The sequence below is a fragment of the Moschus berezovskii genome, chromosome 1 (assembly GCF_049115385.1).
Source record: "Moschus berezovskii isolate FMDL1 chromosome 1, NW_MosBer_1.0, whole genome shotgun sequence".
Lineage (NCBI taxonomy): Eukaryota > Metazoa > Chordata > Mammalia > Artiodactyla > Moschidae > Moschus > Moschus berezovskii.
This window is the reverse complement of record NC_142460.1, coordinates 90,818,122-90,836,421: the sequence shown is the minus strand read 5'-3', so window position 1 is coordinate 90,836,421 and position 18,300 is coordinate 90,818,122. Positions and strand designations below refer to the sequence as shown.

General features: G+C 50.0%; 1 protein-coding gene across 1 annotated transcript in view; it reads left to right on the top strand.

Moving 5' to 3' along the window:
* The window catches only part of ITGB5 (integrin subunit beta 5), a 118,581-nt gene that overhangs the window by 73,454 nt on the left and 26,827 nt on the right, over nt 1-18,300 (top strand). Inside the window, exons 8-10 of the mRNA XM_055397146.2 lie at nt 235-324; nt 6,745-6,879; nt 15,460-15,889. Of these exons, the coding sequence (XP_055253121.2) occupies nt 235-324; nt 6,745-6,879; nt 15,460-15,889 (655 nt within the window). The remainder of the gene's footprint in view (nt 1-234; nt 325-6,744; nt 6,880-15,459; nt 15,890-18,300) is intronic.

Sequence of the window (18,300 nt, the reverse complement as noted above, 5' to 3'; positions counted from 1 at the left end):
AAATCTTGTCAGACCCTTCTCACTCAGACCTTGGAGAACCGAGATTCCACAGCCTGCTGCAACAGCTCCATTCCCGGGTGCTCACTCGCGGCATCTCTGAGTTACGGTGCCAGCGAGTGGCAGAAACAGTGCTGAGGGCCCTGACCATTCTAGCTCGGTAGGGCAGTGTTCACTGTTTGACAGGATGGAAAGGCACAATGGGCTCATTTATTTTCTTTTGTTTTTTCCCCCAAGAATTTTACAGCCCTGATACCTGGAACAACGGTGGAGATTTTACATGGAGACTCCAAAAATATACTTCAACTGATTATCAATGCATACAACGTAAGTCACCGATTTCTCCCACCTTCACTCCCACCCCCACCCCCTAAGGCTCCAGGAGCTGGTGCAGACTCGGGTTGGAAGGGCGCCATTGTGCTGGGGTACTTGGTTCCATGTCTTGCCTCCTGCCTCTTGAGTTTGGCGCCTTCCTCTTTCGTTTGGATTCGGGGTAGAGAAGACCTGTGCTTTGGTCTCCCCTCAGCCCTGCCACCTTGACTCACATTGTAAGCGGATCCCAGTGAAGCAGCAAATGGCTCAGTCAGTCAGTCTCTGGCTGGTGGCCCCGGGATGTGCTTGGGTTCTGACTTTGTGGTAACCCTGGTCCCCATTAGGGCACCACGCTTGGGTGGTGGGTACAGGTGCTCTTCATCCATCCAGTTGCCTGGGCCATCCTGCCACCGTGTTCCCTGTGGCAAGAAGTGAGACGCTCACACACTGCTCACCTCCCAGCAGGACTGAAATTCCCAGGCTCCTGGAGCTCCACATTGAGCCACAGACTAAAATGGGTCAGAAGAATCCAAGAAGAATCAACAATAGTTCTTTGGCCTACATGCTTAGGCTCTAATTGTATTCAGGTCCTTTTCGAGGGAGCCTGCGGGGCTGTTAAATACTGCGCTATTGTAGCTCCATTAGCCTGACTGCTGTAGTAATAAGTACGGCGCTTAAGGACATGATTTAGGGGATCATGCTGCATCCTAAGCCGGTCATCTGCGATTCCCAGATCTCTCTCCATCCCACCCCCTTCCCTTCATTCCTAACACCCAAAAAGTGCTTGACGCAGACCTCCTCTCCTCGGGAAAATGACGAGCCCCGATTCCTGTGCTGGCACGTATGTGCCCCTCCCTGTGAAGCCTCCAGTGCCCCACCCAGCCCCTCATGAGGCCTGGTGACTCCCGAGTTGGAATTCAGAGTGCATCTGCCTATTAAAAACAAAGTTCTACATAGAATAAATGTAGTTCAGCTGGCTCTATTATGTAGAATAGACCTGTGGGCTGACCTGGGAATATAATCAACTGGCCTGGCATCACACGGTATTAGAAAAGCCATCTTTCTTTCCCATGAATGATTTACAGATGCGCATTTGGAGCTCTGTTTTCCCAGATGAATCTGTTTCCTACTGTGGTGGCCTTATTTTGAGTCACAAAATGCTGCTGTGCTAGACCAGGGGCTGTAGGTAATACCCTTGTTACAGAGGACCTGGAGCGTCAGGTGCCAGCCCTCTCCTGGTCTCCTGAAGGCAGTGAGTGGGTGGCGGTAAGGAGTTGGGGTGGCTTTCCCTCCTTGCCGTACCTGTCCCCCGGTTCTGTGCAGCTGAGGGTCCTCTTTCTCTCATACATGCTCTGATCTTCATTCTTGGAACTTCCTGTTGAGAGACACTGGACTTCCTTCTCCTTTCCTTACTCACTCCTCTCACACTAACATCCTCTTTTCTGATCTCTGACCTTTCATCTTCATCCAGGGGCCAGCACAGAGCCAGTGAGACCGGGTTCCTAGCTTAGCTGCGCTTTGCGGTTTTCAGATTCCTGCATTGCGTGGGGGTGTAATGTAGTGAGGGAGTCTGAGCAGGGCGTGTGTAAGGGAGGGGCCAGGCCTGCCCCACATCACCTCTGTCCCAAGGGCCCCCTCACCGTGATACCCAGGGTCTCAAGCTCTGGACACGAACAGGGGGGTCAGAGCGAGAGCCAGAGGCCTGCCCTGGACTGATTGCCCCATCCTGCTGGAGTCCCAGGGCTTGAAGACCCCTGGGTTAGCTGGGGGACTGTTGCTGACTGGCTCTCAACAGTGCAGTGACCACTGCTTACCTCTTGCCAGGCTGGAGCCTTTGGGGAAGAAATGGCTGAAGGGTGACTATGTCCTGGACTCCGGCATGGGGTGCAGGTTTCTCCTGGGCTTCTGGGGAGGAGCCATCTCCCAGCATCTCCGTCCTCAGTCAGCTCCTGAGTTCTGACATCCTGGGAAGCTGGCAGCCAGAGCTCCGGGCACCCCCGGAAGCGTTTCCTGTCCAAGGCCCAGGCCCTCCTGCTCCTCACGGGTCTAGTAAAGAAGGGCGTCGTGACACCCTGTTCTGTAGAACTGGCAGCTGGTGCTCATGAGAGCTGGAAAAGGCGCTGCGTTCAGTCAGTGTTCCGTGTGGCTGAGCGGTCTGCACGTCCACAACCATGTGAGGGTCTGGTGCAGACCAGGCGCACGGGGCCTTGGTAGTGTGTCCCCAGGCGGAATCTCATGGACACTCAGAGCTGCTCTCCCTCTGAGGCACGATGCAATGACCTGAGCAGGACTCACGACAAATGAATTCTCTTTCTTAATGGAAACCCAGGGCCTGGCTTAGGTAGAGGTCTAGAGGGGAGCAGGGAGCCCTCTCTGTGGCTGAGGGTTCGGGAACCGGCAGAGTAAAGATCTATTCCAGGCCGGGGTTACATTTGGAACCCCATTTGAGCCCCCAAGGACCTCTATGGATCCAGTACTATAGCTGCACCCTGAGTTAGATTGGTGTGTCTGTAAGGAAACATGTTAGGAAACCAGACTCTGTGACTCCAGAGTGCGTGTGTGAAACCCGCCCTTTAAAATGGGCATTTCTGGAATACGATCCAAAGGAGCTATTCAAATTCAGTGGAAAACGAAAACAGTTTTCTTGAGAAGTAATTGACAAACTAATTTATAATGCACTGTACAGATTTAAAGTGCAGGCTTCGATAACTTTTTGACAGTTGTACACACCTGTAAAATCATCACCATAGTGAGCGTGTCAATCACGCTGAAAAGCTGGGACCCTTGGTCACTCCCTACTTCTGCTCTTTCCTTCAGTGGAAATTTTAAAGAAATACATTAACTGTAGAAATGTGAAACAGCAAGGTGTTGAGAGCAAAGTCTAGTTGGTGGAAGCTGTGTTGGGGGCACGGTGTTCGGTGTTCATTAGCACCTGATTCGTTGGCTGCGCCCACACGTCTCCTGGATTTGAGCCTGCACGGGTCCGTGTGTGTACTTTGGCCTGTGGCAGGGGCTCTGGTTGTCCTTTCACCTGCTTCTCTGCCCGGTCAGGCTCAGGGCATGGCTCTAACTGGACTGTTTGTGTTTCCCGCCCCCGCACTTTGTGGTAGATTTCCTGTGAGTCACACAGGGCGTGACTAAGTGTGCTGTGGACTCCTGCCTCCCCCGGCGCTGGCACACCATCTGGGGGGACATCCTGAAGGGACGGCAGCGGAACACACATAGTAGACGAAGTGGTGTGACTCGAGGCTGGGGAGGGCGCGCAGCAGGAAGGGCGTGCTAATGTAACGTCTCGTAGAATTGAGTCTTGTTCCCAGCTTTCATGGTGGGAAGTTTGCACCTCTGGGCTTTGATTTCTCATTTTTTCTCGCTATGCCAGATTCTTCATTGTGAAGGATCCCCGGTGTGGAGCTTTGCTGTGCGGTGGGTGCTGGTGGGAGGTTCCCTTCCAGAGCTCGGAGGTAGGGCACTAGCTGCACGCATGTGCGTACACATGACACCAGCGTTGTGTCACACAGACAAAGGGACGGTCAGACTCGGAGAGAGATTCTGGGGGTCCCTTTTCAGGATGAGCAAGAACAGGGTATGCTGGACGCCACTAGAGCTGCATGTGGAGGGTGACGTCAGAGGCCTCCTCACCGAGCACATGTTTCTCTTTTCGCTGTTGCCATACAGTCTGCTCTTCCCGCTCCACAGCTGGCCTGCCTTAAAACGATTGCAGATGTCACCTAGCCTGGGTATTTAACAGCCTTTAAGCTTCTTGATGTTGTCTATTTGTTCTAGGGTATGAGAAATAAGGAATAATATTCAGAGGCAAATTTGGAAGGAGTTCATTGAGTTTCAGGAGTGACATAACAGTTTCATGCATCACAACTGCATTGGCTGTGGCTTTGATTTTCTGCTGTATCCTGTACCCAGCCACTTATTCCTTCCTTCATTCATTCAACAGAGACAGCTTAACGTGTGGCAGGCATCATGCTACCCCCTGGGAATAAAACTGGACAGAACACAGTGCTACCCTCCAGAAACTCATAATCTTTGAGGGGAGAGTGACTCAACCAGGATACATCCTAAGCATCCATACTCCCCGAGGTCAGAGCCAGTTTCCAGTTAAGAAGTGTATGGCCTGGTAACTGCAGAGAGCACTGCAGGGGGACCCAGAAGGCCCGATTCTGATTCTGCCTGCCCCTGCCATCTAAGTGGCATCAGTTCCCACTTCCATAAAATGGGAAGTTTGAACTGAATAATCTCCACAGTTCCTACCCTCACTGACACCTTAAAGCGTTTCTCATTCCAGAGACAGCATGGGGATTGGGAATAATACTCACTGTGGATCTGAACACAAAGCTTAGGGGTCTCATGGCCAGAGTAGGACATAAGATTCCATGTCCATCTGCTACAGTTACCGATACATCGACTAGGAGTTCAGTTCTCAGTGTCCCCTTCCTCCGCCAAATTCCCTGTTAATGCTTCCAGGCGGTAGCTTCAGCAGATCTTGATGGCAAGTGCTGATGCTTCTTCCCAATGTCTTGTTAGTGAGCTATGGGGCCTTCGCATTTCATGAGACTGAGCCTAAGAAATTACAGAGGAGCCTGACAGGCTACAGTCCATGGGGTTGCAGAGAGTAGGACACGGCTGAGCAACAACAGATCATGTTCGGCCGAGCTGTGTGTGCTGAGTGGCACTCTCGCAGTCCTCTGCCAGTGGAGGCTGACACTACCAACAAAAGAGGAAGCGGATTTTAGAGAGAATATTTTTAGTTATAGAAGCACTTAGACAATTTGTGGCAAAGGGAGAGACAATTTTTTGCAGAGAGTGTTTTCAATAAGCTGTTAATGTGTTGGGGAAACTGCATATTTAACTAATGCAGGTTTAACACTACATGCTCAGCAGGAAAAAAAAGATAAGCAGCCCTAGGAGAGCAGAAAGCACTTCTGCCTTCCTCTGCCCAAAGTCTTGTTGCCTGGAGTGCACCTGAGAAGGGAGGTAGGGGGCTGAAGGGCCGTCAGTTGATCTGGGGAGGGAGATCTATGTGTCTCTTGGCATGCGTGTGCAGCCTACTATTCTGAGTGTATTTAGGGTATAAAAAATCCTTTTTGTAAGATGTACCTTAACTACAAGTTAGTTACTTCATTTGGCCTCTGTCTCCAAAGTATATCCTCCTTAGAAATTTTCAGTGGCGATTTTTTAAACTTGGAGATGTACAGAAGATTGTGTAGACCTTTTACAAACTAAATATACCCCGAGTATTGAGCCCTCCAGGCTAAAATGGAATATTACTATTATTGCCACCAGCACTCCTATGTCCTCTTCTATTACTCTCCCCCAGGGGATAGTATAAATAAGCAGAATCATAGTTTGTATGCTGTGCACATCTGGTTTCTTTTGGACTGTGTGATATTTATGAGATTCATCTGTGTGGCAACAGGCAGTCATGTTTCATTCATTCTTGTCCTGTATGTTATTCTACATGAGCACACTGTAATTTGGAAAAAAAAATTCTCTTCTATTGATAAGCATTTGGTTAGTTCCAGTTTCTACCTGTTACGGACAGTATTGCTGTGACCATTACTGTATGTGTCTGTTGGTCAGTACACATCTCTGTTGGATATGATTCTGATGTGAATTGCTTGTCTAAGGTTGACCTAAGCGTTAGTAGGTACCAGCTAATGTTTTTCTTGAGGGTTGTACCAGTTCACACTCCCACCAGCAGGGTTTGAGAGCCCCAGTTGCCCCAACTCCTTTCCAACATTTGGTGTTTTTAGTCTTTTATCTTTTCTATTCTGGTGGATAATTTTAACTTGATTTTGGTTCCATCCATTGTCTTGAGGACATAATCCACATATAAGATGTTATTCTCTCAGGAAGTAGTTGAGCGCTCATGAATGTGGACCTCATCTGATGGGGGATGGACGTGATGGTGAGCAGTGGAGGGTGGGTTCTGGGAGAAGGTGCCTGCTGACCTGATGGGAAAGGACGATAAGGAGCTGGTCAGGGGAGGAGAAAGAGGAGCAGGCAAGCAAAGGACCGTTACCCCAGGCGTGTGCAAGGCCCGAAGTCTGGAGAGCACGTGGCAAGGTATGAAGTGCCCCATGTCTGAAGCTGAGCGCGGTGGTGAGAGATGGCTCTGTAGGGAGGAGCAGAGACAGCTCTCCACCCTTGGAAGCAGATGAGGTCATCGTGCGGCAGGTGGACCACTAGCCACTTCTCTGAGCTCCCACAGGGAGACCTCAGGTCCAGCCTTTTAAGATGGTGTGTGGGTGTGGAGAGGAGGAAAGGGATGAGGGAGGAGCAGCGAACCTAGCCCACTGGCCCTCTCCTTGGCTTGAGACCCCGGAGTCAGAGGAAGCCACGTGGGCATCAGAGAACCAATGTGGAGAGCATCTCAGCTGCAGCCTTGACTGAGTGGTTCTGGCTTCTCCTCTCTCTCTCCAGAGCATCCGGTCTAAAGTGGAGCTGTCTGTCTGGGATCAGCCTGAGGATCTTAATCTCTTCTTCACTGCTACCTGCCAGGACGGTGTGTCCTACCCTGGTCAGAGGAAGTGCGAGGGCCTGAAGATCGGGGACACGGTAAGTTCTCACCTCCTCATGTGCTTAGACTTGTTAACATCGGTCATTGTGCTTTGGCTTTTGATAACTTTTGTGACTTATTAGAGGCCTTTGGGAGTTTGTATTCTGTCTTCCAGCTCAGCCTTCTCTGTGCTGTGCCTTGAAGATGCAGGTGGACTTGTTAAAAATCCCAGTCAGCACACAGCCCGCAGTATACTGGTGTCCTCAAGTTGACATGGTACCTTTGGTACCTTTAACTTATTATTATTACCTTTGTTTGACAAGGATTAAATTGGGTTGGGGGAGTGTAAGTGGAAACCTAAAAGTCTGTGCCTTCATTCCTAGTCTCCTGGAGCTTGCTCTGTGCCTTGGATAGTCTGATCTTCACTTTTCCCTTCTATAAAATATGAAGAAAACCTTTCACCTCTTCTGATCTGATCAGATGGAATGGATAACTCTGTCACAATGGAGGGAGCATGGATTGCCTTGTCTGAATTTAAGTGGATATAATTAAACGGTGGGGAAGAAGTATCGCTTGTGAAGATACATTCCAAGCTAAGGACTTGAGGGAGGGAGGAGGATGTGCAAGTGATGAGAACAGAGGTGAAGCAGCGGCTCAGAGGCGGGCAGGGTGGTCATGGAGAGCCAGCCACACTTCCAGAGATTTCTGCCACCAGAAGCACCAGACAGACTGTGAGATGCATCCTTTGTTTTGCTGTCACTTTCATTGTTCAGAAAATGGGAAGGCAGTGAGGGTAAGTTCTCTTCTGTATTGAAAGAATCTGATTGGAGCCGGAAAAAATAGAGGGATCTTAAAGATACAGGACTGTATCTTCTGGGCTTTCATAAGCACTAACGATGGCCAAGGTGGAGATTAGCAGACATATCCTGAGCTCCAGGGAAATGGCTCAGAAAGACATGGGTGTGGTCACACAGTTGCTGACACCGCAGTGTAGTCTTTTGGAGTTTCCTCATGTTCTGTAATTGATTCTGTCCCTCCTTCACCTTCCCAACTGCTCTTCACCCACTTTATGACCCACAAGCATACATCTCACCCATTCTAAATCTTATAGGGGTTCCTCACCCCAGCAAAGGGACAGTTCAGAATGTAGTATGAAAGTTGAGAAAGTGAAGGACTGTAATGACCAGATAACAAATCTTTTTCTAACTCAGGTTTTTTTTCCAAGTGTCTTTTTGCTCTGAAAAAAAGGAGAGGGGGAGATTGAGCTAATCAAGTTGTCAGGTAATGAATTAATAAAATTTTTAAATGTTTATTTATGACTTTTAGCTTAGAAGATACTCATAGAATAAAGTGATGTTGCTGTAACAGACTCCTGTTAACGTGAATAAATTTTGGAGAGTGGTTTAATCTATACAAATAAAATATAGGAGTAGAACTGATGCTAATCCCTGTCTTATTTAGTAATAAGTCACATTTTAATACATGGATTATTTGGATGGGGAAAGCCCCATCTCATTAAGGTTGCACATCCAATAAAATTTTGTTTTTTAATACTTGTCATATTTTGTCATATATTTATGTTGTTTTGATCAGTTGCAATGATTAGTCAATCCAGATGGTGTTTTTAAAAAGATAAAAGCCTTATAGTCACTGAGTTTAAAGAGGCAATTATGAAATGTAGAAGGAGTCACAACTAACCAGAAAAAATACACGTAAGTGGATTCTGTAGATCTGTGGTGCATGGGATGTTTAGTGCAATGTGTCAGGAAAGCTAAAGAATGATGCATGAAAAACACCCAAAGAACCCTTTACTTGGAGAAATAGGTGCCATGAAACGGAGGAGGCGAGGATGTACAGCACATACCAGATGCCTGGTTTTCAAGATGTCTCTTGGCAATTTCTAATGACATCCTAACACAAAGACGGGTAACATAGGTTGGCAGTAGCATAGCTGGGCAGATGCAGGGCTGAGTAAATCTGCTTTCTCAGAGTGTTGATGACATCAGCTGGAGGAAGGCTTGACTGAGGTTCCTACTGTCTCCTGTCCATGTTTACTCCTGGCTTGAGATTAACTCGTGGGAGAACTGCTTATCAAAGGTGGGAAGGTCACAAAGCTGGAGAAAATAGATGACTTATAAAGCAGGAAAACCAAAAACTTCATTTTTGAAAATGAAGTGGAGTTGAAATCATCAGGATTAGTATCCTGCATTTAATTCAGAATATTAATAAGATAGAACTTGGTTTGATAGTAGCTTTTAAGAAAAGGATCTGGTAGATTCTAATTTCTCAAAGGCTCCTTGTGAATAACTAGTGTTGCTTTAAAAAAATATAATGCCAACTGAGGCTGCATTAATGGAACACCGAGATAATGGTTTCACTTTGTGCAGGTCAGACTGCATCTGGAGTTCTTTGTTCAGTGTTGTTTTTTTTTTTTAAAAAAAAAAAAGCAAGGGAAAGCAACTGTTAGGATAAGGTATCTAGAAACCAGGAAGGTTAAAAGAACTAGTATGTTGATAATGAAGTTGAAATAGTGGATGCAAGAAACTGAAGCCAGTTTATGCTGCCATATCAAGAAAGGGAAATTTATTGTAAGAATATTGGGTTCCTGATGGACCCAAGGGAGCCATGCAGTTAGTCTTGGAAAGGGCTGAAAACTAACTGGACAGAGTTAGCTTCATGTTCATCACTGGGTTCCCTGTAAGGAAGGTAGTTATTCACGTTGACAGATGAGAAAAGCTGAAGCACAGAGAGTTCAGTCAGTTCCCCAAGTAAGTAGCCAGTAAGTAGCAGAGCAGAAGTTCAAGGCTCAGACCTTCTGGCTCTGACACCAGCTCCAGTGCTCCGCCCTACCCCCTACCACCTTCGCTTGGCACTTGCTGCCCATCACTGTGTTCGATCACACCTGTCACACCTGTCCAGAGGGCTCGCCTCAGTATGATCTCAAGGGCCAGCCTCTAGCAGGGGAGCACCTCCCCATGTGCTCTGCACACCCCCTGTGGCTCAGTGCTGCCAGGCACCCTGAGACATGAGATCACCCACAGACGGGCAGTGGACTTGCAGCACTCTCCTGAGTCCCCTCACTGCTCAGAGCATCCTGACCGTGGGGCTTGTGACGCGAGCTACCGTTTCCTGGGACTTTATAATGCACTCCATGCTGTGCTAGGGCGTTGCTGCCAGGTATCTGCTGCTTGCAGCACCCATATCAGGTAGACATTACTTCTCCATTTTATGTGAGAAAGACTGAGACTCCGGGGTGGGGCTGTGGGGTGGTGCTGAGGGACTTGCTGGAAGTCTGACTGCTGGTGAGCACGCACGCTAGGGGACAGGGCTGCAGCCACTGATTCCACAGTCCGTGTTTTTTCCCTTATGCCTTGTGCACTTTGGAAAGTTGCAGAGAAGCGAAAGGTGTTATCATCACCACTTCCATGTGGTCACTCTAGTGTACAGATCTTGTTCTTGCTAGGATACCTCAGCAAGATAGGAACGTTGTCCAGAAGACAGGGCAGGATTCTCAGCGGCATTTTTTTGACAAACATGAACAAATCTCAGATGTATTTGGATGGTTTCAGAAGCATTTGAAGCAGAAGAAGGAAGGGTGCTTCTCCCACACTCTGCATAGCATTTCTATCTCAACAGGTGAGCCGGAGCCTCCCTTGGGCTCCGAGGGGCCATGACCCTGTTGAGACAGCGGCCCAAAGGCAGGCCTTCCATACTGGCTCCCTGTTTCTGCTCTCTGTTCACGAAGTTACAGTCATGTGGCCCCTGGCTCTGCCACCAGGGCTGTTAGGTTTTGTTTTCTGTGGATGGAGACAGGCTGGCACAGAGCAGCAGCCACTCACCCGTCATAACTGGACTGAGTGCTGCTGGCCTGGCCACCAGAGGTGAGCTCCTTGAGGACCCTGGAGGCAGCAGAGGACAGACCCAGGGCAAAATGGAAAGGTGGGGTCCTTGTTCAGGAATAACTTCAGATAGCAGAGTATTAAGCCTAAGCTTGGGTCATTCTGAGTGTGGGGTCCACCATGCTGGTGTGGCAGGGAAACTGAGGGCCTCCCCTCAGCCCCCTTTTTACTGATGGAGTCCCAAGGAAGAAGGGCCCCTCATCACAGGGGCCACTATTTCAGCTGAGGCTCACAGTTTTCCAGACATAGAAGAAGGTTGAGGAGGCCCCGTTAGTGGTGAGTCCATGAGGGTATTGCCCTTTTGCAGGTGGGAAGCAGCTGAGGGGAGTGGGGCAGGGACAGAGGCAGGATCAGGCCGACTGGTAGGATGAATGTTCCAGTACGGTGTCTGGCTGTTACTCGGCAGGTGTTTTCTGTTTCTTAGCACCACAAGTTGGGAGGGCTGCGGGCAAGTCAGGAAATGGTGAGGAGGTAGGCAGGGGTACAGGGCACAGCGGAAAGGCACTGGGTCTCAGCTGGAGAAGAGGAATTAGGGAGTGCAGACGGGCTATCACTACCATCAAGTGCGTCTCAGGGCCTGGCCTGTGCATAAGGACATGGCGCCTGGGTTGGGGGGCGCCGTGGGACAGCTGGGTTCAAGTGGCTTCCGTGTGGGTCTCGCCTCTGTAACCAGAATTTCCTGCAGAGGTGGGGGTGGTCAGGCAGCAGCTCCGTGGTTCCTTCCAACCAGAGGCTGTGGTTCCCTGACTGTCCTGTGTTCTCTGGGTAAGGGATCTGTTCAAAAAAGAAGCAGGTGGTAGGGTTGTTGTTGTTTAGTTGCTAAGTTGTGTCAAGGTTTGCCACCCCATGGATTGCAGGTCATCAGGCTTCCCTGTCCTTCACTGTTTCCGGAGTTTGCTCAAATTCATGTCCATTGAGTTATGGACATGAGTCGATGGTGCCATCCAACCATCTCATCCGCTGTCACTGCCTTCTCCTCCTACCCTCAATCTTTCCCAGCATCAGGGTCTTTTCCAGTGAGTCAGCTTTTCTCATCAGGTGGCCAAAGTATTGGAGCTTCAGCATCAGTCTTTCCAATGAATAGTCAGGGTTGATTTCCTCTAGGAGGTGTAGGGGGTGAGGAACAAAGGTTATCCTCAGAGAAATAATCCTTAAATGAAATCTTGAAGTCCCAAATCTAGTGATTTCCATTTTTTTCCTCCCAACACCAACCGAGGCTGACTGAGTGGGCCTGGCTGCTGGAAGTTGGTTTTCTCATGAACTGGCTTTGACACATCAGTATGCAAGTGGCCTGCTGTGCGGCCAGCACTGACGCCTGGTACAAAGGACCCTGTGAGCCCCGTCATAGGCTTCCCACGGCATCCCCTCTACTGTCCCCTCCCCTGGGGTTCTCCATCTCGTGTCCGTGCCCATTGTCCCAGTGAGCTCCTAGTAGCCTTGGCATCTGCTCAGCCTGGGTTTGGTGGGTCTGAGTGGGGGTTGGGCAGCCCCTGGGAAAGGATGAATCAGGCCAGCAGCCCCAAGGGGGGAACCAGGAGCATCTCAATGAGGTTCAGAAGGGCTGCTGTGCCCGTGACCATCCTCTGGAACCTCAGAGTGGGAAACGGAAAGTCTCCAGAACTGGGGGGCCTTCACTATCAGTCCACAGTGGTCGGAGAAGAGAAGCCTCATTCCGGCCACCTGACAGGCTGTCTGGATTCTTTCCTGATCCCTCAGGGAAATGGACTCTGAGGGGAGTGGTGGCAGAACAGATTAACTCTCTGTTCCCAGTGTGCTTTTTATAGCATTTCTGTGCCCAGCAGGACCTGAAACTTGGTGGCTGAAACTGAGCCATTCTCTGGTTATCAGGTGGCCAGACAGACATTAGGCCACATGGGGCCCAACAGTGAGGGCCTTGGTTAGACCATAGCCTGGCTGGGGAAGGCCAGCGGGACCTGCTGAGAAGCCAGGCCTCCCTGCTCCTCCAGCCAGGCAGCCTGGGCAGGCAGCAGCTGAACATTTCTGAATCCTGGGTGGTTGGCTGCCAGCACTCACTGAGGGCCTTCACGTTTCCATTTCCTTCTGGTCAGTCCCAAGAGATTTAATCCCCTCTCTTGCTACTTAATTCCATGATGCAGGCAAGTTTTCCTGGGGGAAGGTTATGCTCACAGATGGACACTACCCACAGTCTTGAAATAATTAAATGCCTTGGACTCTTGCTCCAGGCTATTTCTTTGTAACTTTTTTCATTTCTGACCCCCGCTGCCTTTGCAGGGAGCAGAGGTTTCCATTTACCAAGTCCAGCAAAGTTGTTCCCCTGGGAAGCACTAGGCTTCTCTCTGAGCCTCAGAGGGAGAGATGTTCACCTCCACATTCTTGATGCCCTTGGCACCTTGGTCAGGTGCAGCCTCCCTGTCCTTCCATTTGCAGACTCAGCCTACCCTCAGCCCAAGGCTGGAAGATTTAAAGAAACCTCTGGTCACCACTTGGGGGGGTCCCCACCTATGGTCCCTGTGTGAACCGGGCCTCTCCCTCTGAACCCAGCTCTGGACACTGGACGTCTGCCTCATTCTCTCCTTCTAGGGGGTGATGTGCCAAGGTGAACACAGGCCTAGCCCCACCCTCCCCAGCTGTGTGACCAGCAACCAACCCCGCTTTCTCTCTGGTAAATGAGGATGCCTCCTCCCAGGGCGTGTAAATGAGATGCTCATGGAAATACCAAGCACATGCCTGGTGCGTGTAGTACTCAGCCCCTGGTAACCGTTAGGCAGATTGCAGTATCCTGGGTGGGTCCCATCTTACTTCCTTACCTTGAGAGCCCCTTGAGAGCCCCGCTGTACCTGAGGGCCTTGGAACTTAGTGTTGAATTTGCTTTTGTCAGTCTTTCTCTTTGCCCCTCCCGCTGCCCACGTGGAAGTGGGGTGGGCCAGTCCCAACTGTCTGCAGCTGGCTTGGTCCTCCCAGCTTCCTGACCCTGGCTTGTGGCCATTGTCCTCAATTCACTTGTCGAGAGCATGTCCTGGGACACCCCTTCCCTGGGGCTGACTCTGGCTGTCTTGTTGCCAGCAGGACCGACCTTCTCCAGGGCCTGGGGAGCTGGGTCTCCTGTTCAGTCTCACACACTCCCGCTCCCACCCTGGGGGGGTCCCTAGGTGTCACGGAATCTGAGGGGAGGCCTTTTAGAATTAGTAATGATCCCAAAGTAAGAGGGATCCGTAGAACATTTAGAAAAAAATATTTTGAGAGTTTTCCGAAAATATACCTAAAGAGTACCCAGTAAAGCAGGTTGTTGATGACTTTTTAAAGAAATCAGTTCTGTTCCAACCCAGATAGTAGAATTAACAATAACAGTAGCTAAAAGTGGTTCCTAACTTGTTTTGAGCTTCCAGAATGTTCTGAGGAGCCTTTTGAAAAAGACATGTGGGCCAGGCGGTGGGTCAGTTTCTGGAGTGGTTCCAGGCCGCTGTCCATTTAAGGGAGAAGGACTCAGGGTATTGTCTGGTCAGGTGTGCCAGCTACCTGTCTGGAGATTTCTACAGCGCCATGCACGGAGGGCAGTGCTAAATGATGCTCACCACACAGTGTGAGAGGGGAAGTGGTGTCACGCTTGACTTCCTGGGAGAATCACAGTGAGCAGTGTCTTTCCTTTCCTCACATCCCAGCTAACAGGCACCTTTCCGCCACTGTGGGCAACTAACAGGCACCTTTCCTCCATTGTGATCTGCCATCGAGGTCCACCTTCCTACCTATTTCCATGGCAACTCATAAGCAGCTCAGGAGTTGGCAACATGCTTTACATGCTTTGTTTAATAAGAAAAAGTCTGTCCATGTGTATCGCTGGTGACTCAGATGGTAAAGAATCTGCCTACAATGCAGGAGACCTGATTTTGATCCCTGGGTCGGAAAGATTCCCTGGAGAAGGGAATGGCTACCCACTCCAGTACTCTTGCCTGGAGAATCCCCGTGGACAGAGGAGCCTGGTGGGCTATAGTCCATGAGGTCACAAAGAGTTGGACACGACTGAGCGACTAACCCTCTCACTTTTTCTTTCACTTCTAAATACAACCTCAGGGCCGTGGGCTGATTGTGAAAGACACGGTTGTGGGCACCATACAGAGAGAAGCTGGGACGAAGGGAGGCTCAGGTGTGTCTTGTGAGGAGTCGGATAAGCTGGAAGGGACCCAGGGGTCCTCTCTCCCTTCTCCAGCGAGGGAGGAGGCACCTCTGCAGAAGAGTAGGCAGCTGCCAGGGCTGCTTGACCCCAGTGCCCCACGTGCTCAGGGAGCGTGTCTAGCTTGGCACAGACGAGGTGCCTGTTGTTGAATTGTTGAATATTTTGTTGACTTTCAAAATGGAGATGGGGAGAGGACAGGATACAAGTGCAAAGAAAGGGGAGAAAGAGAACCATGTAACCTTGAGTGAATCTTTCCACCTTCCTGTGGAAGCGTTTTTCCTCCAGGGTGTGAGGATTCAAAGAGATAATGAACATTAACGAACCAAGCACCATGCCTGTCAGATGCTGGTGCCTGAACACGCCCTTCCTGGGTAAAGGGAAGGGCTTGCTGACTTGGGGCCTCGTCCTCCTCGGGTGGCTAGAGTGGCTTCCCTGCATGTGGGCAGGGGCCAGATTTGATCCCAGCTCTGCACTGAGGGCCTTGGAGGAGCTGTGCTCAGGCCCCTGGGGGATGGGGAGGCCAGTACAGGGAGCGGGAGGCCCAGCTGCGCCACGGCCACAACATTCCCTCTCTTTCTCCTGCCCAGGCGTCCTTTGAGGTGTCGGTGGAGGCCCGAAGCTGCCCCGGCAAACACGCGCGGCACACGTTCACCCTGCGGCCCGTGGGCTTCAGGGACAGCCTGGAGGTTGGGGTTACCTACAACTGCAGGTGCGGCTGCAGCGCAGGGCTGGAGCCCGACAGTGCCAGGTGCAGCAGCAATGGGACTTACATCTGTGGCCTGTGTGAGTGCAACCCCGGCTACCTGGGGACCAGGTGCGAGTGCCAGGAAGGAGAGAGCCAGAGCGGGTACCAGAACCTGTGCCGGGAGGCGGAGGGCAAGCCCCTGTGCAGTGGGCGTGGCCAGTGCAGCTGCAACCAGTGCTCCTGCTTCGAGAGTGAGTTTGGCAAGATCTACGGGTCCTTCTGCGAGTGTGACAACTTCTCCTGCGCCAGGAACAAAGGTGTCCTCTGCTCAGGTAGGTGCCCCTGCAGGCACTGTTGCTCTGAGCCAAAGCATGCCTTTTACTGATTGCCATGGTACTGCTGGGAGCAAGCGAGGGCCAGCCTTGGGGGTGGCATCAGCGTGTCGAAAACATAAACAAGAGACAGCGCTACTGCGTTGTCTGAGGGACTCTCAGGGTTGGCGGGGTCTGCTGTGCGTCCTTCAGGACTTACCCACACAGCATTCCTGACTTGTAGATGATCAGCCTCTTCTTGATCGCCCTGGGGACAAGGAGCTCCCTGGGGATGGTAGTGATCATTCCTTTGTTAGACATCCATTCATCGCCTATGGGCTTCCCTGGTGGCTCAGCTGGTAAAGAATCTGCCTGCAGTGTGGGAGTGGGAGCCCTGGGTTCAATCCCTGGGTTGGGGAGATCCCCTGGAGAAGGGAACAGCTACCCATTCCAGTGTTCTGGCCTGGAGAATTCCATGAACTATACAGTCCATGAGGTCGCAGAGTAGGACACGACTGAGCAAATTTCACTTATCATCTCCTGTTGCTGCTCTAACAAGTTTCAATAGACTTAGTTGCTTAAAACAACCCAAGTTTATTCCATTCCAGTTCTGGATGTCAAAAGTCTGAAGTGGGTGTTATCTGGCTAAAATCCAGGTGTTGTCAGGGCTGCGTTCCTTCTCGAAGTTCTAAGGGAGAATCTGTTCCCTGGCCCTCTCCAACTTCCAGAAACCCATCTGCATTCCTTGGCTGTAGCACCTTCCTCTGTTTTCAGAGCCAGCAAGGTAACATCCTCACATCCCTCTCTGACCTCTGTTTTGCTCTGATGCTCTTTGCCTCCCCCTTATAAGGAGCTTTGCAGTTGCATTGGACCCACCGGATAGTCCAGACCAGTCTCCCCATCTCAGGATCCTTGACTTAATCACATCTGCAGGGTCCTTTCTACCCTGTAAAGTAACACTGATATGAGTTCCAGGGATTAGGCTCTGCATATCTTTGAGGGCCATCCTTCTGCCTCCCACAGGTATGATTTGAAAGTTTTCTTTTATATCAAACAGAAAATTGTTTCTCAGTCACTTCCACCGGTGGGTCACATTTTAGGCTTCCCTTTTCCATATGGCAACCTGCTAAAACATCTGAGAACTTCTTTGTGTTTCTCTGTTCTCTTTTCTTTTTTAATTTTCAAAATATTAAAATTTTTAGTTCTCTTTTCTTAACCCAAACTAGATACCAGGTCTCTTCCTGCTTTGAGGCTCTGTCATTTTGTTAAGCATGCTTCTCAGAATCAAGCAGGTTATTTGTCATTTGGGTAACAGGGGCTCAGCCCCAGGTTCAACTAACATTTGTTTCCTGTGACCTGAACTTTCCACTTTCATAAACACCTCCTAACAACACTCACCTTTTCTTTTCTATTAAACAATCACATTGTACTATTGAACTTGATTTTAACTTGACTATCAAAAGTTGATATTTTGAATGAACTGTAGCAAAGCCAAGTTTCTGTTGTGTCACATCTGAGCACTTAAGTTGTTGAATCTAAGCATAAGACTTTACATGGATTACAGTTAAATGGAGGTTTGGCAGTTACCATTCTGGGAGTGGCATTCTGGTGAAACACTGTGTCTTCTAACATGTCTCTTAAAGGTCAGTCTGTCCAACACCATGCCACCTGCAGAACAGTTTTGGGCAAGATTATAGTTTCTTCTACTACCTCTTATTCTTTTATGTGTTCTGTTGCTTCCAGGATCCCTTCTTTGTGAATGGTCTTCTGGAGGTGAAGTGTTGATTTAGAAGGAACATGGAGTGTGGCAGGGAAGATGAAGCACAAACATGTGAAGCAAATCAGATCATAGAAATCATCTGTCCCTGTGGGAGGAGTAACCCCCACTTCTGTCCACAGGAGAAACAAGTGCAGATGGTAGCACAGGGGAGGATAAGCCAGTGAGGTCTCCAGGGGCAGACCACACTGTGAGACACATACATGGGTGTGGCATGCTCAAAATTGGAAATGTTCTAGAAAGTGCAGGACGTATGGTGTCATAGAAGAGTCAGCTAGCTGATAGGGTCTGGATTTGATGTGCTGAACAGGCAACAGGGATCCGCTCTTCCTAATGGGTTGGATGCTTCCACTGGATCAGCAGAAAAGTGCTTAGGATCAGGCAGACCTGGGCCCGAGTCCAGCACCGCCATGGGCTGCTTGTGTCCCTTTGGGCACAGAACTTTAGTGAGCAGTGAGAGAATGTGTCTAAGCACCTAGCACATTGCCTTGCTGACCACCAGCTCCTCTAAGAATCAGTGCCACAGACTCCTGGGAGCTGTAGCCGTTCCCAGTGTGCGTACAGGGCCACTTTCCCCATGAGTCCCGCATGGCTGAATGGACAGACTGCCACCATAAACACTCTAAGATACCTGACTGTGTCTGTAATTGGCTTT